At 40.1% G+C, this 22,469-nt stretch overlaps 1 protein-coding gene across 1 annotated transcript in view; it reads right to left on the bottom strand.

Annotated features, from left to right (window-relative positions):
- The window catches only part of LOC125484838 (sodium- and chloride-dependent neutral and basic amino acid transporter B(0+)-like), a 77,654-nt gene that overhangs the window by 45,977 nt on the left and 9,208 nt on the right, over positions 1-22,469 (bottom strand). Inside the window, 6 exon segments of the mRNA XM_048605217.1 lie at positions 5,063-5,181; positions 6,773-6,898; positions 11,920-12,148; positions 13,323-13,463; positions 16,581-16,713; positions 17,508-17,646. Coding sequence (XP_048461174.1) covers positions 5,063-5,181; positions 6,773-6,898; positions 11,920-12,148; positions 13,323-13,463; positions 16,581-16,713; positions 17,508-17,646 — 887 coding nt within the window.

Here is a 22,469-nt window from a genome sequence, read left to right as displayed (position 1 = left end):
TCTGGGAAGCAGGTGTCAGAGCTGCAGGTGGCTTACAGCCAGGGTATTGTTTTAGTCGGGACCCTGGTGTGAGGCTCCAGAGATGGAGTGAATGCCATTGGCCTCATTCACTGAGGTTTTACAACACCAGTGAAGGTGACCATTAGACAGGGTGGACACAGGCAATGGGGAAACATCAACCAGAAGCGCTCCAGAATGCCAGATTTGTGGAGGAGGGGGTGACTGGAGGAGTAGGACTCAGAGAAGCACACAACCAGCTTCTCATGTGAAGAGGTAGTTACTCACCTGAGATGATAGCCAGAGTGTGACTCAGTGACCTGCACTGTTGAAGCAGCAGTGGGTCCTGCCTCGTCTATTGTGGTGCCATTGAGCTGTCTGCCATGTTGAAGGATTAGCTGAGCTCCATAGGACCTTGTGGTTTCAGTTCCAGTGGTGACACACTTGTCACTGTGTCAGAGAACGTTTACACTTCGGGAGTATTCTAGTGATCCATCAACAATATTTGTGGACATCATAGACTGTGACTTATCGCTGAATAAAGATGATCACCAGACCATGTTGAGGAGGGCAAACCAACGTGTGCTCTTTCACACCCATCTACCCAGCCAGACTAAGAGGGCTGTAGAATATAGGACCATTAATGGATTCCCTCAGGTGTACGGAGTGATTGACTGAATGATCATGGACACCAAGGTTCCTACAAACCAGCCTTCACCAACATGAAGGATTTCCAGCAATTCAACGTACAACTGGTTGGCAATTTCCACAAGCACTTCCCACAGGAATGTGCATGATTCCTGAGAAACAGATAGAACATTGACAGGCTAAGGTGCCAGACCTATTTAAATCCCCCCATGCCGCTAGTCATTGAGGATGTGTTTGTGAGCATCCTTGTACGGTTGTTCTTGGGTTTTCTGGTGTTCACTGTGTTAGGTCCCGCCTCCTATCGTTCAGCAATGTACAAACATTTTCCAGCTATCTATCACTTTAATGGAGACTCAAATTTATATCATACACCTTTGCATCAATATCCCTCAAGGATCTATACTTGGTCCCTCCTATTTCTCACCTTTGACCCTCTCCAAATCTCATCCTGTAGTTGCAGCGTGCATGATTCACCCTAGCAGCTGTCTAAGACTAAACCAGACAGTTCACAAATTTGGTGTGTTATTTGTCTCTGAACTGAGCTTCCAAACACATACCTGCTGACTTCAAACACAGCAACTTCATCTCCTTCCCAGCCTATCTGCTGCTAAAATCTCATTCTTGACTTGGTTATCTTGAGGCTTGACTACTCCAGGTCAATTTTTGCTGGCTTCCTCATTCCACCCTCCATCAGCTTGGATCATTCTATAGTAGACGCACCAACAATACTGTCAGGAAGGGAGTTCTGGGATTTGACCCAGTGACAGTAAAGGAATGGTGATAAGCTTCCAATTCAGGATGGTGAGTAACATGGAAGGAAGTTTGCAGGTGGTGGAATTCTGTTGCAAAATGCTGCCTTTGCCTCTCTTTGTGGTGGAGATCCTGGGTTTGAAAGATGCTGCTGATAGAGCTTCAGTGAGTTGCTGCAGTGTATCTAGTACACATTGCTGCTGTACATTGCTGGTGAAGGGAGAGAATGTTAAAGTTGTTAGATGAGGTGCCAATGAAGCAGAATAATTTGTTTAGATCTTGTTATTGCAGTGCGTTCATCTTAGCAAACAGACACTATTCCATCACAGTCCTAAACTGTACCTTGTACACAGTAGAGAGATGTCAAGCACCCTCAATGCAAAATTCCTAACTCTGACCTGCTGTTATATCTACATTATTTATATGGCTGGTCCAGTTCAATTCTTGATCAATGCTAACTGCCAGGCGTGGATAATGGGAAATTCACTGAAAGTGAATATATTGAATATATAGTGAATATGTGTATATATTGTGAATATCAAGGGACAATGGTTAGATTTTCTCTGGAGACAGAGTTGGCTTGGCATTTCTGTGGTGAGAATATTATCACTAATCAGCGCAAGACGGAATATTGCCTGGATCTTGTTGTGTGCAGTGATGTCTATAACATCTGAGGAGTTGTGAATAGTGCTGAACATTGTTCAATCATCAGTGAACATCCCCACTTCTGACCTTAGGATGGAGAGAAGGTCATTGAAGAAGCAGCTGAAGATGGTTGGGCCTCGGACACTATCCTGAGGAACTCCTGCACCGATGTCCTCAAGTTGAGATGACTGACCTCCAACAACCATGACCATCTTCCCATATGTCAGGTATGACTCGAGCCAGCAGATAGTTTTCCACTGATTTTCCAACGTCTCCAGTTTTGCTGGGCCTTTCTGATGCCACACTTGGTTAAATGCAGCCATGATATGAAGAGCAGTCACTTCTAACTTCCCTCTGGTATTCAGCTCTTTTGTTCATATTTGGAGCAAAGTTTTAATGAGTGGAGAAGCTATGGTGGAATCCAATGAGCATGTAATTGTTGACCAAGAGCTGCTTGACAGCACTGCTAACAACTCCTTCCATTACTATGCTGGTGATTGTGAGTAGATTGATAGGGTGGGTAAGTAGCTGGTTGGATTTGTACTGTCTTTTGTGGACGGTACGCACCTGGAAATGCTTCTGGATTGTCGGGCAAATGCTAATATTATGTCTGTGCTGGAATAGCTTAGTTAAGAGTACAGCTAACTCTGGAGTAGGAGTCTTCTGCATTATTGCTACAATGTAGTCAAAGGTCCATGGGCTTTAGTATTCAGTGCCCTCAGCTGTTTCTTGAACAACATGGACTCAAGGTCACACACCCAGCCCATGGACTGGACTAGGCTGCTTCTCTGGTCTGTACGCTTGTTTTCCGAGTGCCGTTGAGATCTTCTCACTGCATCTTGTACATTTTTTTCATGTGGCATTGTGTGATTCTTGCTAGGCTGTGGGGAGTTCCCAGTTAAGGATCATTATTACTTGTTAAACACCTTGTTAACAGCATAACTCGCCATGATTTAAAATATTACCAAACTCACTGCACCAATCAACCTCAGAAACACTCAAGTGTGGAAACTAGAGCGTGTACCTGGTAGAATCAGATCACCACTTGCCCTGAAAGACCTCCGTGTTGGATACCAGGCACCGTCATGTCAGGGTATACTCCATGGCCATCAGTCACACTCACACTCCTCATTCACAGACATTGGCAACTTGTATGTGCCAGCCTCTAAGAATCCTCACAGCACATCTCTGAACCACATATAGTGCATTTCTATACTTCAGTGCTATACCTCGGGCTGTGCCGGTAACTCTCATTGTAATGCTGGAGCAAGGACACTGTGTGGTCAGGGACACACGCCCAGCTCATAGACTGGACCAGGCTGCATCTTATGCTCTGCACTCAAGTGTTATTGAACTCATTGGGCTCAGACCACAGCTGGGTGATCTTAGCATCTCTGCTTGCATTGCTGTGACTTCCCCTTTTGGGTTCTGCTCTCTCTGCCAGGGATACCAGGTTCATGTAACTGCTACCTTTCAATGTTGTTTAGCTCAGACACAAAGGAAGGAAGCTGAAGATGGTTCTCAGTCAAGTCAAGAGGGATCGACTTTACTCAGGCAGTCCTGGCACAGTCACTCAAGGGCAGTCTCTGACACCAGTCACAGGCCTGCTCGGGACAGTCACAGTCAATATCCTTTCCTCAGAATGGGTGAGAAGCCGAATGATGGGCAACACCATGTCCATTGAGTCTTTCTGTCATATGGTGGTCTTTTTCATACATGGTTTGGGAGAAATGACAGAATTATGGAAGACAAAAGTAGATGGTACAGCTATTGCTGTTGGTGCTAATGTGAGGTGTCCTGAATGAGTGAGCAGGCAGTGCAGAGGGCGTTTTGGGTTAGAGGTGACAGGGACTGGGATAGGTGAGAGCGAGTGATGGAAGATGTTTCAGGCAATGGTGACAGTAATAGAGAAAGAGCCATGTTGGGGGGTGGGTGCAGAGATAGACTAAGTGTGAGGTATCGGAAACAAGATGATGGCACTTTGCAGATGGAGAACCAAATGTCAATGACCTTCTTCCTAAAGCGCTGGCTATTCCTGTAGACTCATTAACCCGGGTGGCACCATCAGACCAGGCCGACACTATCTGGTGTTGTGGTCTCCTCTACTGGTTCTGGGGGAAGAGAAAATCCCACCTGTTCACCCACCCCCATCCAGCAGGGCCTCCAACTTCCTGCTCATAAAGCATGGCACCAAGATTGCCCTTTCTGCTGTGATGGAGGCAAGTGTCACAAAATGGGAGCAGGGCAGCTCGGGACTGAGAGTGCTTATGCACAACATGACTTTAAAGATTGCACTGGTGCCACAGGTGCCAATCAATTCTGCAACTTCCAGGGAGTGGAACAGAAGATCCCAGCAGAGATGATTACTTCCACCGCTGAGGTATACATGATAGTGCCAAAAGTGATTCCATAGAGGTGTGTCATGTATATTAATGAAGTGAACAGCAGAGAATTGCAGGAGATCTCACAAGAACTCACAGAGGGACACCTTCCTTGGAAATCCCTGAAGTTGACAGAGAGTCAATTTTGGGCAGATTTCAATCCAACTTCTTTTATGTGACTTGGCGTAATGGTATTTTTTTTATTGCCTCTGTCCAGTGCCTTTGAATACTTTACAACATAAAAAGTGCTATATCAATACAATTTGATGTCATTTTACTCAGCCCAGGCATGCTACTTTTCGAAATGTTCTCGTAATGAAAACATTGCATGTTGCTTTTAAAGGTTTTTCACTTGTGTTCTACTCCATTGTAATATCACAAGCTCCATCGTTTAAATTCTTTTATTTAACTATTGACCTTCTGACTTGAGAACAAACTCTAATGGGCATTGGAATTGGCCTAAAACAGGCTTCCCTCTTCAAATTGCCAACATCGACTTGCCCAATAATACCTGCTGGACTACCAAGCTGGTGTGGACCTTGGCCTGCCATAGAAAAGATCATCCTGTGAAGCTTATCATCTATTGAATCTTTACCATGACTATATATGGAAACACCTCAGACTACAGAACTATGACATACCTGTGTTACAAATACAAGGCCAAGAAAATAAAATAGTGGGCAAATGGCAGTTATCAGGTAAAGGCGCCATGATTGTCGAAAACGAGGGAACTGGTCCAGCAGCATTGTGAATATCGTTTCTGATGAAAGAGGACATTAAGTGACATCAGTAATTAGGGAATAACATACCCGATCCCAGAGAAATTACCCTGCCTCTGACCCCAGCGAGACTGAAGCCCCGCAGTCAACAGGAGCTAGCGATGACAAATTGGACAGGCTGTATTGAGTTAAAATAACAGAATCTCCATCACCTTCTAACTATCCCACTCCCAGTGAGTCAGGGAAATAATAGTCCCCTTCCTCTGACAGCAGCAATGTCTGGCATAAGCAAACGTGAGGGGGCGGAATCTGGAAGGGAACAGGACCTTAATATTGAGATGCAAAACCACTGCAAGACACATTAAACAAACATTGAATTCTGCAATCTCCCAGATATTGCAGTAACATTTCCCTGGGTGTTACATTAATGCAGCTGTTAACTCATTGACATCAAATAAATCAATGCTGCATAAAGACAGTGAGCAAAGAGTGGCCACAAAGAAATATAATGCATTTTCTCACTAACATTGTCCCAATATTTTCTCAACATATTATTGCAAAGAGATGACCATTTAGAATAATTTCCTTTGAGATCAGTACAAAGTGTTGTATGAGGCAATTAATACAAGAAGTGTTAACTGGCATTACAAGATAATCCCAATCATCAGATTATAAAAGTCTGCTCCTTGGAATAACCAACTTGCATTTAAATGATCGTTCTGAATGTTGAAAGCATATAGCTTAAATGGTAAAGTCAACGTATTCTTAAATAGAAACTGTTGTCTTACAAAAGAATGTTACATATCGTAGATGTAATGTAACCAGCTATTCCGTAATTAATAATAAATGCATTCTGTTTATCTAAAGTTGAGCCGACATTCTGCCTAAGGTGTTATGTGGGTGTCCTTCCCACATGGGATCAGTGGCCCAGACTAATACTAATGAGAGCACAGCTACCCATGACACTCAGAACTGTCCATCGCATCAGGGATTTCTCTTAGAGTTGACAGTATAGAGCTAAACTGGCATCTTTTCCCTATTGTGGGGGATTTCAAGACTGGGGGCATTTTTTAAGGTGAGCGGAGAAAGATTTTAAAAAGACACAAGGGGCAATTTTTGTTTTTTTAAACAGAGAGTGGTTCATGTGTGGAATGAACTTCCAGAGGAAATGGTGGATGAGAGTACATTTAAAGGACATTAGGTAAGTACATGAATACGAAATGTTTGGAGGGATATGGGCCAAGCACAGGCAGGTGGGACGAGTTTAGTTTGGGAATATGGTTGGCTTGGACTGGTTGGAGCGAAGGGTCTGTTTCCGTGCTGTATGACTCCATGGCTCTATGATGATGTAAATTTACTCTTATGGAGGACCTGATGCCTCACAAAAGATCACTCCATAACCCAAATGTCATATAAATGGCTAACAAACCATAAAAGTTTTCTGCTTAACTAAGACCAAGTGTATGTTCTGCCTCAGGCACTGTGTAGGCATCAGTATCAATAGCCTAGACTGGGATTCGTAGTAAGTATTGGAGGCAGTGAATCTATTCAAGATATCACAGATGATTCAGGTAGATGACCATAATAATGTAAAAGAAAGAAATGAGTTTAATCAAGCAATATCATTCTTACCGACATCTGCAAGTACAGTGTCAATTTCCAGGGTGATTAGCATGAAGAAAAATAAAATGGACCACAAAGGTGCCCATGGCAATTGTGCAAGGGCTTCTGGGTAGGCAATAAAAGTCAAGCCAAAACCTGAAAAATGGATACAATACAGTTAATGGTGTTCAGAAAGCAAGAATATACACATTAAGAGGAGTAAATCATTCAGCTCCTCAGCCCTGTTCCAACATTCAATAAGATTCTGTCTGATTAGATTGTAGCCCCAACTTCACTTTCCTGTTTGCCCCCACAGTTACCCTTGACTATTCTATCGATCAAACAATTGAGCTAGCTCAGCCTTGAACATATTCAAATACCAAGCCTTCTCTATCTCTCGCAGAGAGAATTCCACCGACGGGAAAAATATTGCTCCTCATCTCAGTTTTAAATGGGACATCCCTAATTTTTATATAGCCTCCCCTGGAACTAGCCTGTTCCTCAAAAGAAAACCTCTTCCCAGCCTGACAAGTCCTCTCAGCATCTTATACAACTCAATAAGCTCAACTCTCATTCTCCTAAATCCCACTGTTTATAAGGCCCAACCTGTTCAACATCTCCTCATAAAATAATTCCTACATCCAAGGAATCGATCAACTGAACCGTCTCTGAATGCCACTACTGCAATTGTGGATATTTTATAAGAAATCTGTTCAGCGATGTCTCTGGAGATGTTGGGATTTGTACGCAGATCTCCTGGCTCACTCGCAGGGATGCTGACACTGGATCACAAGACATATTTTCATATAATTATATCCTTTCTTAAATGAGGTGATAAACACTGACACAATGTGCTAGATTTCAGGCCAAGTGCTATTTTTGGGAGTTGTATGACAGGTATCCAGTTATGGTTCACAGTGACTTTTCTCACACTATCTTCCACTTCTCACCACATCAGTTATGTAATTAGTTTATTTGGCATGCTTTCCATGTAATCAAGTAGCAGAAGTGGTGAAATTCCCACTGTTGCCAGGACCTTCCATCATATAAACCATTGGCACCACAGTTAATGCCCAGCTGCTCATCACATCAGATCATATGAGCCAGGAGCTACCTCTCACACAGTCATCTTAGGAAACCAGTATCACTTAGAAAGAATAAGTGGCATCCAATTTCCAGACAGGAACCTGGAAGTCTGGGTGGACAGGATGGTGAAGAGGAGGGCTAATGTCAACATGGTAGATCACCACAGAAGGCCAGATCACCATACAGCCAGACTGGACCCAGACAGACACAGACAGACAGGAAAACTTTGGTGTTAAGGGTATAGAGAAAAACCGAGTAGGCCATTCAATGATCACTGTTCACAATCTTCATCAAGATGATCCATTTGTGTGTCAGGACTCACTGTTCTTTACTGTTTTCATTTCCTTGCAGAAGGCATACAGCAACTGGTTCACAAATTATAAAGGTCTCTGACTTACTGATTAAAAGCAACAGCTTCCACCAACTGCTGAGAGATGATAAATAAGTTCCTTCAGGTTCCAGGTATTTTCTACTGCTGAGAGACATATCACCTCTGCTTTCAAGGTCCAAAGGCTTCTGGCAATATTATTTACATCAACAAGCTGTTCAGCAGCAAACCACATAGGTGTTGTCAGGCAGATGGATGATCACATCTACACAAACCAATTAATTACAAGTAGTCTCTGACTTCTTGGTTAAAAGCAACAGCTTGCGAGAATCTTGTAGACAAATCTCACTTTCTATACACTCCTGATGCCAGCCCATCCACAATCAACTTCCTCCACTGTTGACCAAAGCAGCAATGTAAACATCACATACAATGAGTTTCAGTAATATGCTTTTAAAAAGTGCAGCAATGCCTTCTACCATCCTTAGTTTTAAAACAGACCTATTTTGTCATTTATATAAATGATTTGAATGTGAACATAGCAGATATAGCTAATAAGTTTACAGCTGACACCAAAATTGGAGGTGTAGTGGACAGCGAAGAAGGTTACTTCAGAGTACAATGGGATCTCGATCAGATGGGCCGAGGAGTGGCAAATGGAGTTTAATTTAGTTAAATGTGAGGTGCTGCATTTTGGAAAGGCAAATCAGCGTAGGACTTATACACTTAATGGTAAGGACCTGGGGAGTGTTGCTGAACAGAGACCTTGAAGTGCAGTTCTTGGCTCCTTGAAAGTGGAGTCCCAGGTAAACAGGATAGTGAATAAGGCATTTGGTATGCTTGCCTTTATTGGTCAGTGCATTGAGTATAGACATTAGGAGGTCACGTTGCAGCTGTACAGGACTTCAGTTAGGCCACTTTTGGGATATTGTGTTCAATTCTGGTCTCCCTACTATAGGAAGGCTGTTGTGAAACTTGAAAAGGTTCAGAAAAGATTTACAAGGATGTAACCAGGATTGAAGGGTTTGAATTTTAGGGACAGGCTGAATAGTCTGCGGCTATTTTCCCTAGAGCGTCAGAGGCTGAGGGGTGACCTTATGGAAGTTTATAAAATCATGAGGGGCAAGGATAGGGTAAATAGACAAGGACTTTTCTCCGGGGTGGGGGAGCCCAAAACTAGAGGGCATAAGTTTAAGGTGAGAGGGGAAAGATTTAAAAGGGACCCAAGGGGCAACATTTTCATCCAGAGGGTGGTGTATGTACAGAATGAGCTGCCAGAGTAAGTGATGGAGACTGGTACAATTGCAATATTTAAAAGGCATCTGGATTTGTATATGAATAGGGAGGGTTTAGAGAGATATGGACCAGATGCTGGCAAATGAGACTAGATTAATTTAGAGACAGTAGATTAATTTATGATATCTGGGCGGCATGGATGAGTTGGACCTAATTGTTTCCGTGCTGTATATCTCTATGACTCGATGACTCTATTTCAATTTCAATCCACAATCAAAAATGCAAAAGTATTTTTTTTTTAAATGGTCTTTATAACCTCGTCAGATCTTCTTTGAACTGTATCACAGTCATTTCCATCTCAGATTTTTCTCAGCTAAAATCAATTATTGATAATTCTCAATCTAAACAGAAATCAACACAAATCTGTTTTTTCTCTCTTGTCATAACACCCTAGAATATAAACAAACTATCATTCAGTCTCCTTCAGGATGCCTTCAGTCTTTTGCTGTCTAACACATACTTGTTTAAAATCATGGTTCCAAAAAGACTGACTTAGTTAATTATTCAATGTCTTCAAATAAATAACCCAATACCCAAATGAAATTACAGACATTTTATCACATGATCCAAAGAACTTTCAAGGGCATGTTGGTGAAGGGTCATTGAAGTGGAGACCCAAACAAGTGGCAAGCTGCATCTGCCAGCAGACTGCTCTGTCTTTCAAGTCAGAAACTATCCCCATCCAGTTTCGCAGGAGAGAAAGGAGAAATTATCAGTTGCGTATTAATGAGGTGAGGTGGACACATGATTCTGATTTTACATTCCAATACTAAAAGAGAAAAGTCAGAATTTTTTTCTGAATGTCAAGAGTTAGTTTTAAAAAAAATAATTGTGGCCACAATATCCTGCATTTATCATCATTAGCCGCATCACTCATGTCATGTGTAAATTTGGACTAATATTCCAGGTTCATTCTCACTAAGGGCCGATATAACTATTGCGTCACATCCCTAGTTTCATACTCAATAAAGGGAGCATTCAACCTGCCTTCCTAATCACCTGCCATACCTGCATGCTAAGCCTTTGTGATTCATGTACCAGGTCACTTTGATCCCATACTGTAGAGTACTGCATGTTATGTAATAGAAGATAACCATATTTAAACAGACTCTGAGTCAAATTTTTTGGTGACAGTCTTATTTCAGTTAACTACACTCCATAAAGACCAATAACGAGCTGTCCATAATTATACAAGCTATTCAAATCCAATTAACTCTCTATTACTGTAATATAACTATAATTGATATATCCATCATCTGTTCATTTATTACATTTCACATACTTATTCAGCCTATATTAGATGATAATACTGAAGTCCATTTGCATTTGAATAATCAACTATTATTTTTGCCAAAGTGGACAAATTCTCATTTTCTTACACTGCATCATCTGTCAATGCTTTGCCTACACACGTAATATATCTAAGTCCCTTGCAGACTCAATGTGTCCTTTTGGTAACATAGTTTTGTACCTATCTTGTGTCATCTGCAAATTTAATTACCCTTCATTTGATTCCCTCATCCAACTAATAGCTACAGACGCTGAATAGTTGAGGCCCCAGCACAGATCTCTGTGGGACTTCACCAGTTTCAGCTTTCCAACCTGAAAACACCTACTGTCTAGTTCCTGTTTCCAAGTCAAACCTGTCTCCAGCTCGTATGTTGTTCCCTATACTGATGTCTCTTATTTTGTATAGAAAAGTTCAGAGGCAACATTCAAGAAACGGATGCTATTTACTTCAAATTAATTAAAACTTATTTAAATATTTTTAGAATTCTGATTATCAATATTTGTCAAAATTGTTTTTTGATCATTACCAGAATATTATGATGATGAAGTATGTGCTTATAGTATAAACCATTGCCTCTTTCATAAATATGCATTGTAAATAATCATGGCCCCAAAACTGATCTCTGTAGCCCCTTTATCAAACTGTCTGTCTTCTCTTTGTTATCCAATACTGTATCCAAGCTAACATGTTACATCAATAACCATGGGCTTTTTTATGTTATAAATGAGCCTGACATGTCATCTAATATCTCCTTAAAATCCTCTTTCCCACTATCTATCCTGTTTGTTACCTCCTGAAAGAACGTGGGTAATATTGTCAGTCAAGGTTTCTCTTTCAAGAAGCCAAGCTGACTCTGCTCAATCATGTCATGAATTTCTAAACACTCTGATATTATATCCTTTATAATAGTCTAAAATTTTCCCAACAACAGACGTTAAGCTAATTGGCCTACATTTGACTCCTTCCATTTTAAGATAGACACATTAAATGGGCAATTTTGCAATCATCTGGGAATTCTCCAGAATCTAAGGATTCATGGAAGAATACTGCAGTGCATCAATGGTCTCAGATGGTTGTATCTGTATACTGGTACAATTATGATCTCACATTGCCTTATTTCAGGTGATAGCTGAAGCTGTGATACCCGATTTGATATTTATATAAATTTCAATTTACCCGACACAGCAATCTCTGAAACAGGCTTGTCTTGTACGTGGGCCATGTGTCCAAGAATGGAGAAGATGACAAACCCAGAAAATACACTTGTTGCACAACTAACAACACAGACAACGATGGTATCTCTGTAACAGTTGTTGTGGAAGTTACTGTAGGATGACAGTGTTATTAAACTGCCCCAACCTATTGCAAGAGAAAAGAAAATTTGTGTTGCAGCATCTTTCCAGACCTAGGGTAAATAAAACGTAGAAATGGTTAGTAGTGGGATAAACCTGTTTAATAGATAAAATAACATTAACCATGAAATCTATAGGGGTTACTGTAGTTATACTCAGGTATACTCATTGAATAAAGCTAACTCTGGTCATACATTAAACAATAGGGTCAATATTTTCCCACCCTGTTGAATATTTATTGCCAGATTCCTTCCAGGAGGTTTGGTCTTGTCTCCCACTAGCCACGTTTCCTAGTGAGTTACATCTTTCTTCAAAATCACGAGGGGGCTGGATAGGGTAAATAGGGAGAAACTGTTCCCACTCATTAAAAGAGCCAGAAGGCACAGACATAAAACAATTTTCAAAACCAAAAGTGAGTTGAGAAAAATCTTTCTCACTAGCGAGTAATAAGGCTATGGAATGCACTGCCTGGTGGTGTGGTGAAGGCAGGTTCATTTGAGGCATTCAACAGGGAACTTGATGATTAGTTAGTCAGAAATAATGTGCAATGGTTTGAGAAAAAATAGCAGGAAATTGGCCCTAGGAGGTGATGCTCATTTGAAGAGCTGGTTAGACATATTGGGCCAAATGTCATCTTTCTGCAACCCTTCTGTAGTTCTATGAAGTTTGTTTGCAGCATCAACACTGTCGACCAGTGAATGACATTCTTAGATTGACCTCAGTAATAAAGAAAAAGAACCTTTCAAAATAAAGGAACAATTCTTATCTCAATTGTAACAAATCTCAGCTATCTATTAGATCTCAATATCATGTAAAACCAGAGTGTAGTCTATGTTCCTAGGAAATGATTTGGGTTGTGCAACATATTATAAATGATATAAGTAGGAGTTGAAATAATTTCTAATATTTCAGAAAGAAGAAAAAAGTTCATTGAAGCCCAGTCAATCTCGCTCACCCAGTTTTGTCTTTTCTCTTCCCATCATGACCATTGCCTTCCCTTCTCATCTGATAATCTCAAGATAATAAAAGTCATACATTGACAAATTAAAATCGATCACAAGCTTTCTATTAAAGCTTGGTAATACCTAACATTAGTTCTCCCCACATTTAAACTGGATCCCTAAACAACATTCACATGTTAAAATCACAAGAGGCACAAAAATTAAAACAATGTATTAAAACATATGAACTACAATTAAATTCAATCAATTATACTGCTGTAGTTACCTCAATGTCAGCCAGTTTGGAGAAGTCTGACTGGCTTCCAATATAGAATTCAATCCCTTTGTAGGCTCCCTCCAGAGTAACCCCTCAGATCAGGAGTATGGTCGGAACCATATATGGGAATGTAGCAGTGAAATAAACCACCTGACCATGGCGAGTAACAGGTTAGATTTTCCTGTATTATGAACATGCCATTTACTGTATTTGATTCAATTCAATGGAAAAATAAAACAATTGTAAGCATTGCAGAGAATGCAGCAGAAAGCAACTGGATGAGTAATAATGACATGGACAGTATATAGTGCAACTCCAGCATAATGCGGCTCCTATGATAATAATCCTTTCAAAAGCGTAAAGTAAGCAACATTAAAATTAAACTAAATTAAACTGAAAGCATTATATTCAATTGAATTAAATTGCATATATTCTGATTACAGACATATGCATATGCATGTATGATCAATCATTATTGATTAGCTAGACCCATATTGAAGAAAATAAACATTTTTGACTGCTTTCACTTCCTAAGTCACAAGTGTAGCAGTTGGGTTTTCATTGGTTTCTAACATCACAGTGATTTTTCTGGGGAGTGCTAAAGTATCCATAGTCCCCAGGAACAATGGAGCTTCTGTCTCGTTAGAGAAAGACGCTGGTGATGATTTAACCCATCGGTCACCATGTCTCTGACTGAGGTCCAGAAGGTGCGTCCTTCATAGTGACCTTGGCCCATGTGGGAATTGAACACATGACATTAGAGTCACTCTGCATGGCAATCCTGTCATCTAGTTTTCTGAGTCATGTATAATTGTTTTGGATGACGATAATAACTCAGTCTTAATTTAGTGTTATTATCATCTTCTTCAGCTTACTGCCTGTTTTTAGGTTTGACTGTTGCACTGGTCAACGTTTGATTATTTGTCATTATCATATTAGTAAGTTCTTGTGCGTCAATAATCAGACATACAATGATGCCTTCAGCACCTAATTTGGCTAAGTATGGATCTAACATTGGTTAGCTCATAGGCATTGAATCCATTGTAGGTCACAGCACTCTTCCACTTTCATATATTTCTTTCAGTCATATCATCATGCTCGAAAGCATCAACTAACATGTGTCTCCAAGGGCTTTCGGATATAGGTAGTTCACACCGATGGAGTCTGTTCTGCAGTTAGGTTTGAAGCTCAAAATGATGTCTTGATCAAGATGTTGAGATTTCATTGTTGTGTTTCCTGGTAGATTAAATAGTCATATGCTTTCTTACAAGAAACTAGGGAACAGAATATTTCAGACTTTCTAATGAGCAATGAAACAGCATCATTTAATGACCTAATTGTAAAAGACCATCTAGGCAACAGTGATCATAATGTGACAGAATATTGCATTAAGTTTGAAGGTGAGAACTGAGTCCAAGATTAGTATTTTAAACTTAAAAGAGCATGTACATATACATGAAGACAGAGTTGGCAAAAGTGAGCTGTGAAAATAAGCTAAAGGTAAAGGGACAGTGGCAGACATTTAAGAAGATACTTCATAACTTTCAAAAGGGACGTATTCAGTTGAAAATGAATGACTATGAGCAGGACGCTCTGTTGATGGCTAAATTAGGAGTTTAAGGATGGTATCAAGTTGAAAGAAAGTTCGTACAATACTATATAGAGTTGTGGTAAGTCAAATAGGGTAATAGAGTCATCGAGATGTACAGCTCAGAAACAGACCTTTTGGTCCAACTCGTCCATGCTGACCAGATGTCCTAAATTAACCTAGTCCCATTGGCCAGCATTGGATCCATATCCCTCTAACCCTTCCTATTCATATACTCATCCAGATGCCTTGCAAATGTTGCAATTGTACCAGCCCCCACACTTCCTTGCAGCTCATTCCACACACACACACACACACACCCTTCTGCATGAAAATGTTGCCCTTAGGTCTGTTTTAAAGCTTCCCCCCCCTCTCACCTTAAACCTATGCCCTCTAGTTTTGGACTCTGCTACCCTGGGGAAAAGACCTTGACTATTCACCTTATCCATGTCCCTCGTGATTTTATAAACTTCTATAACATCATCCCTCAGCCTCTGACTCTTCAGGGAAATGTACAGGTTTCAGAAACCGGCAAACTATGATGTTAAAAAGAAGAGATGGATAAATTAGAACACTGGTAGGATGCAATTATTATTTAAATGGACAATCTCATGCCAACTTCACACTGTGTGACATTTTTTAATTTCGTTCTCAAGATAAAGGCAAGTATGAGAATGCTAACTATAAATATAAAATTGAGTGTAAGAGTTTCTAAATGTATTCAAAATTGCACAGAGGAACTGAAGCGAGCAATAGTCCTTTAGACAGTGAATCAAGGAAATTCGTAAAGTAAAATACTGGAAATGGTGACAGTCTTGAACAATTTGCTTAAAAGTCAAGATCTAAAAGGGACTGAGGAACAAAAAATAGTTCCTAGAGAAAAGGTACAGACAAAAATTATTAGACCTGATGACCTGCACGCTAAGATCTTAAAAGAAGTGGGTACAGGGCTATCAGATGCATTGGTTGTGATCTTTCAAAATTCCCTCGATTCTGGGTCTGGGTGAATTATTGCTGTTCTTTCCCTTAGGTGAAAGATCTGGGCAGCACGGTGGCTCAGCAGTTAGCACTGCTGCCTCACAGCGCCAGCAACCCGGGTTCGATTCCAACCTCGGGTGACTGTCTGTGTGGAGTTTGCACATTCTCCCCGTGACTGTGTGGGTTTCCTCCGGGTGTTCCAATTTCCTCCCACAGTCTAAAGCTGTGCAGCTTAGGTGGATTGGCCATGCTAAATTGTCCGTAGTGTTCAGGAGTGTGTAGAATACGTGGGTTACGGGGGAAAAGGGGCAGGGATGGGTCTGGGTGGGATGCTCTTCGGAGGGTTGGTGTGGACTTGTTGGGCCGAAGGGCCTTTATTCACACTTTAGGGTTTCTATGACCCTCCTCAGTCCTGAAGTGTTGATGAATTCTGGATCTCCACGCCCAAGGAAGGAGATGAACTCTGAAAGCTTGTATTTTCAAATAAACCTGTTGGACTATAACCTGGTGTCGTGTGATTTTTAACCTTGTCCGCCCCAGTCGAACACCAGCATCTCCATATCATTCCCAAAGAAACACTGTTAACATCACCTGGAAGATAAGCCAGCCACTTCACAAATGATTCATAAATTCTAATTTCATTGTTACAGAAATCTGCACTTTGTCAGTCATTTTAATTCTATTCCTCACCAGTCACTTACCTTTCCTGAAGATTTGATTCCTTTAGACAACGCTCCTCCAGCTATCAGCCAGGACAGAAGCAGACAGAGAGCTAAATACCAGACTATGTCCCCAGTCTCATCCATTGAACTGGAACGACGTAAAACCATTTTACTGAAGGAAATGGCAACAAAAGAATATGTTATATAAAGGCACACTTCATGACACACGTCTGATATCAGATAAAACGCATCAAAATATTTAATCAAAAATACATGGATTTGACGAGGATCCACCTTAAATTTTAGATTTTTGAAGATAATTAATAACAAATAGTTAACTCATATTTAATATCCTTTATGATATTTCTCAATGCTATTAAATGTGTGCTTTCTTTAAACAGTGAGTGCTGATGGGTTTCCCTGGAAAACTGGTTGCATTTGAAGGAGTTCCTGCCAGTGTTTCACTGACTGCCTTTCATTGTGTTGGTTTAGTCTCTGTCTCACAGTGATGTCAACTCCTTCATATTGTTAGACATGGTATCTCCTTCCAGACAGCTTCACTAAATTCAGTTCCCAGGTCTATGTGTTACACATAATGATATATTCAAGTAAAAACAGAGCCAAAGAGACCTCAGTCGCAAATAATTTAAATTATTTAACATTTAAGAATTCTAGTGGTGAGTCTTTTTTGATGCAGAACAAGAAAACAAAAAGAACAAGAAATATCCATTGTGTAAATATTATTAAAGCGAAACTGCTGTGTTAGAAATTAGGGAGCCGTTACGTAATGAAGGGGTGTCTGTTGTGAAATGTTTGTAACAGGCGTTTGAAATAATTAGTGTGTCTAACAAAATGAAACAGCTTCTCCCTCATTATCAGGACATTCACCAAATAACCTTCCCAAGAGGAGTTACTGGCCCAGTTGTGCAGTTTATAGGTGCAGCTCTCAGTAGCAAATGTACTTACTCCCAGTATTGCTCACTCGGACCCTGGAAAGGAACAGAAATTTCTGATCCATTTGGGCAAGTTTCATTGTTTGCCTGCAGCCATGTTGTATTAACAATTTCAAAATATCTGCCATCCAGAGTGAGATTGCAAAGTGGATCTGGAAAATATGAAACGTATTGTAGAATTACAATTCACTGGGAACAACACTGTCATTTCTAGTGATATAATCAGGGTCATTGTTTCACATCGTGAGTTGGTTAATTAAAATAGTCATATCAGTTTTGAAATATTAACTCTTCTTCTTTTCCTAAAGATGCTGCTGGACTGCTGAGTTTCTCCAGCACTTTCTGTTTTTATTTTATTGTTGCACTCTGGCTGAATATGCCCAATGTTTTTTACTACAATTCATGGATGTGTCAGAACAGAGCTTCAGTCTGAACATTCCAGTCAGAGCACAGTCCAACTCTGAGGGTGACTCGGTCTAATGGATTTTTTGACAGAATCTGTAATGTCCGTGACCATACATCAAAATTAAGATATTAAAAATTAAATTGCTCCCTAGGTGAAACATAATGTTTGCAGAAATACATAGGGAATGAAAGGGGACATGAGAGACAATTGCTTTTCAAGTTTTAATGGACTTTCATAGGATAATTGAATCCCTACAGCATGGAAACAGGTCACTCAGCCCATCAAACCCATACTGACACTCCGAAGAGCATCCCAACCCAGACCCAGCCCCTTTCCTATTGCTATAACCCTGCATTCCCCATGGCAAACCAACGTATCCCATACATCTTTGGACTTTGATCTCTCATCTGCTCCAAATAAAATTTTGACCAATGTCTCAAGTGATTTATCTGATTGGGGAACATGAACTTTGGCTTTCACATCAACACCTGATATCACATGATCCTATAGCAGGTAAAAATAGTAATTGTTTCTCACATTTACCTTTATATTCCTAGGGAGCGAGTTGAATAATTTAGAATTTAAAATGAACGTGTGAGTCATGATTTGCAAATAGCCTTCTTTTTTGTTCAGGGAGTGGCATTCAGAAGAAGGTTTCCTTGCCTGTATTTGACCTGAGGACATGACACATTTTGAGAAGACTCCATTACCTCCCAACTATATGCTATAATACTTCTGGTCTCATAATAAAACTGAAGAATATTTGCAGGCTCAGCTGAAGGAAAGAACATGTTAATTTTATATAAGGATGGTACTACTATGGCTTGATCTTACCATGAGGCTGTGTAAGAGAAAGTAGAATCATGCAACATTGCAGCACTTCTGATGATGATGATGACATAAACTTTGTCTCATTATTTTTTTTAGTTAGACATGTCGCCTTCTCCTACTTATACCGCCATGTCTCTGATTTTACTTGTATCTCACACCTTTTCTTTGACTTCAATGCTGTTCTTATTGTGACAGCTGTGAAAATGCTCTCAGCTCTACTGGAGGATACGGTGGGGGGTTTGGGGTGTGGGTGGTGGGGGGGGTTGGAACACATTTAATTTCTCAGCTTGAAGTCTCTTGGAGGTATCTGGACAAAAACAGAACTGACAGATGACTGCAGTTCAGCAATCAAAACAAGGATCTGGATCTATTAATGAATGCAGCATCTCTGGTCTGTTTTACTGTGTTTTGGCTATATTGACTTTTTAGAAAGTTGCTACTGTCTGGAAAATAGTCCGTGCTGTGACACGACAAGGATTGTTGGTTTTCGGATAGTGTTTCTGTAACAGCACTTTTCCATAATGACCTTAGACCTGAATCTAAACTGGTTCTCCTGTTTGGAGATCTGGTCGGCTGCATGTTTTGTGGCATTTGTCACATTTCTCACAATTTCCAAGTCCACCTTGTACATGCAGCCTGACTGTACGTGGCTAAGTTGAAATTTCAGTTTCTTCCTTCGAGGAGTTTCCAGACAGCGTTTTGGAGAGGAGTTGAGTAATAACCAGAAGGTCCCATTAATAATGTCAGACAACACGCAACTTTAAAGTTTTTGAGAAGACCCCTAAGTATCAAGGTAGCCCACAAACCAACAACCACCCTTCCACCACTACTGACGAATGTAAAGGATCCCATATCCACAACCAGCAAAACCAGTGTAATATACAAAATACTATGCAAGGACTGTGAGAAACGCTACATAGGCCAAACTGGAAGAAAACTGACCATATGAATACACGAACATCAACCGCCACCAGGAGATGCAACCAATTCTCACTTGTCTCACTGCACACGGACAATGAGGGAAATGAATTTGACTGGGACAACACATCCATAATTGCACAAGCCAAACAGAGACATGCAAGGGAATTCCTGGAAGCCTGGTATTCTGATTGGAACTCCATCAACAAACACATTAAATTAGACTCTGTGTACAAACAACTGAGAAACAGAACTGGAAGTGGTACCAATCACACCAACAAAGTGAGGCATATAAATAACAAGTGGGACAGTGGCTTCAGTGGAGGTGCACTGATGATGTTACCTAGCAGAGTGACGAAACATTTGCAGCCAAACCTACCGGCTTGACAAGAATGTCCACAAAATCAACACACAACTGTCAGCTTTATAGTAATGACTGACCTTAGCACACATATTGCACGTCTGTGTAAAAGAGGTGAGAAACTGCAAAAAAATTCCAGTCTGTATGCAAACTTCAAACACTGCAGTCCCGGTCTGTAGAATAAAGTCAAACATCAAAGTCTATACAATGAACTGACACAACTTCCACTGTCACAGTCTTCATTATAACTTTAGATATTGCACAATTCCAATCTATACAATAAGGTCAGACATCAGCCATAATATAGCAATGGCTTATAACACACACAGTATTTATATTAACATCACTTTGTCACACAATCCCAGCCTATATTAATGTCAGATGTCACCCACATTTTTAAACTTTCACATGATATCAGATTTCATCTACAGTCTGAGACATCATAATAAGGTCAGGCCTCACTTATAGCTCCTATCTGCATAATAAAGTCAGATATGACCCATATTCTTAGTCTGTACGTTAAGATTAGACACCAGCCACATTTCTATCTATAGTCAGATATCATCTGCATTCTTAGTCTGTACATTAAAGGTGAGGTATTACTGACATTCTTAGTCTGTACATCAAAAGGTTAGATATTACCGACATTCTTAGTCTGTACAATAAGATCAGACACCAGCCATATTTCCAGCTTGCACATGAACAAATTTCTCCCACATTTGCAGGTTGTACAAGGTCAGACAACTCACTTAGTCTCAATCTCGTAAACAATGTCACACATCATTCACAGTCCAAGTCTTTATAACAAGGTAAGATATCATCCACAGAGCACTTTATACAATGAAATCAGAGATTGCGTGGTTTGTAAAATAATATCAGAGGTCACCCATTTCATGAGCCCATGAAACTAGATCTTTCAACTTGGTGTAAATTAGAAAATCACGTTGGCAATAACAGCCTGGATGAGGAATTCATAGAATGCTTTTGTGATAGTTTCTTTGAGCAGCAAATTTTGGAATGGAGAGTAGGATATATTCGACTTGGTATGATGTAATGTGGCAGTATTAAGTACTGATTTGCAAGTAAAGGCAGCCCAAAGGAAACAACGGCAATAATTTGTTTAAATTTATATCAGGTTTGAAAGAAAGAAGGTTGGGTCTAAGATTAACGTTCCAAACCAAAATAAGGACAACTATAGGGGCCTTTAAGCTGAGCTAGCTGAAATAAACTGGCATGCTATGCTCGGGGATAGATTAATAGAGATACAGTGGCAGACATTTAAGGGTATACTTCTAAATACTTAAATTAAGTATATTGCGACAATAAAGAAATATCGGGGTCAGGGGGGAACTATCTATTGTTATCCAAGTACTGAATTTCAGGAAAAAAATATATAACTGCAAAAAAATGAGTAGCAGCTCAGATAATGTTCAGAATATAATGAAATATAATGAAACATGAAGAATGACTATAGGGATAATCAGGAAGAAGACATTAATATATGGAAGGCAGATAGCTAGGAACAGAAAATCAGATAGCGTATTTCTACAGGTATTTAAACAGTACAGGAGCAGGTAAAGTGAAAGGTGATCCTCTTGAGAGTGAGAACTAATAGTAAATAGTGAATGAAATGAACAAACATTTTGCTTTCTCCTTCACTGGAGACAATGCGAAAAGAGCAGGTGTTGGAAGTTAGAGGAAAGCTTTCTGAAATTACAATCACGATGGAACCAATGAGAAGCAAACCAAAGGAGCTGTGGGCTGACAAACCTTTAGGTCCAGATGGATTTCATCCCCAGGGTCTTTAAGGAGTTTGCCAATAAGCTAAAGTAGCAAATATATCCCTTCTATTCAAGAATGGAGGGTGGCAGTGAACAGGAAATTATAATTAACTTGACATTTATCATAGGGGAGGTATTGGAATTGATTATTAAACAGATTAAAGTGGCACACTTAGAAAACTTCAAGGTAATCTGAAAGAGGCAGAATGGTTTTATCAAAGAGAAATCCTGTTTAACTAGTTTATTGGAGTTCATTGTATGAATACATGCTCTGTGGATAAAAGTCTGCTGTTGTCATATATTTGGATTTCAAGAAGACATTTAACAAAATACCACATCAAAGGTTATTGTGAAAGATAAAATCTCATGATATAGGAGTTAACACACTATCATTGATGGAAGATTGGCTTTCTTGCTGTAAACAGAAACTATGCAAAAAAAAATGGGTATGTCTGACTGGCAGGATGAGATGAGGATTCTGTGCTGGGCCCTCAATGTTTTACAAGTTAAGTCCATAACTAAGATGAGGGTAGCATAGGCATGGCTGCTAAATGAGTAGATGATATCAAAATAGGTGGGGAAGTATGCTGTGAAGAGGACAGAAGGAAGTTGCAGATCAATATAGATAGCTTGAGCAAGTGAGTAAAATCTGACGGGTGAAGCATAATGTGAGAAGTT

Source organism: Rhincodon typus, chromosome 14, assembly GCF_021869965.1.
Source record: "Rhincodon typus isolate 14 chromosome 14, sRhiTyp1.1, whole genome shotgun sequence".
Lineage (NCBI taxonomy): Eukaryota > Metazoa > Chordata > Chondrichthyes > Orectolobiformes > Rhincodontidae > Rhincodon > Rhincodon typus.
Note: the sequence above shows the minus strand (reverse complement) of the source record. Positions and strands in the feature narration are given on the sequence as shown.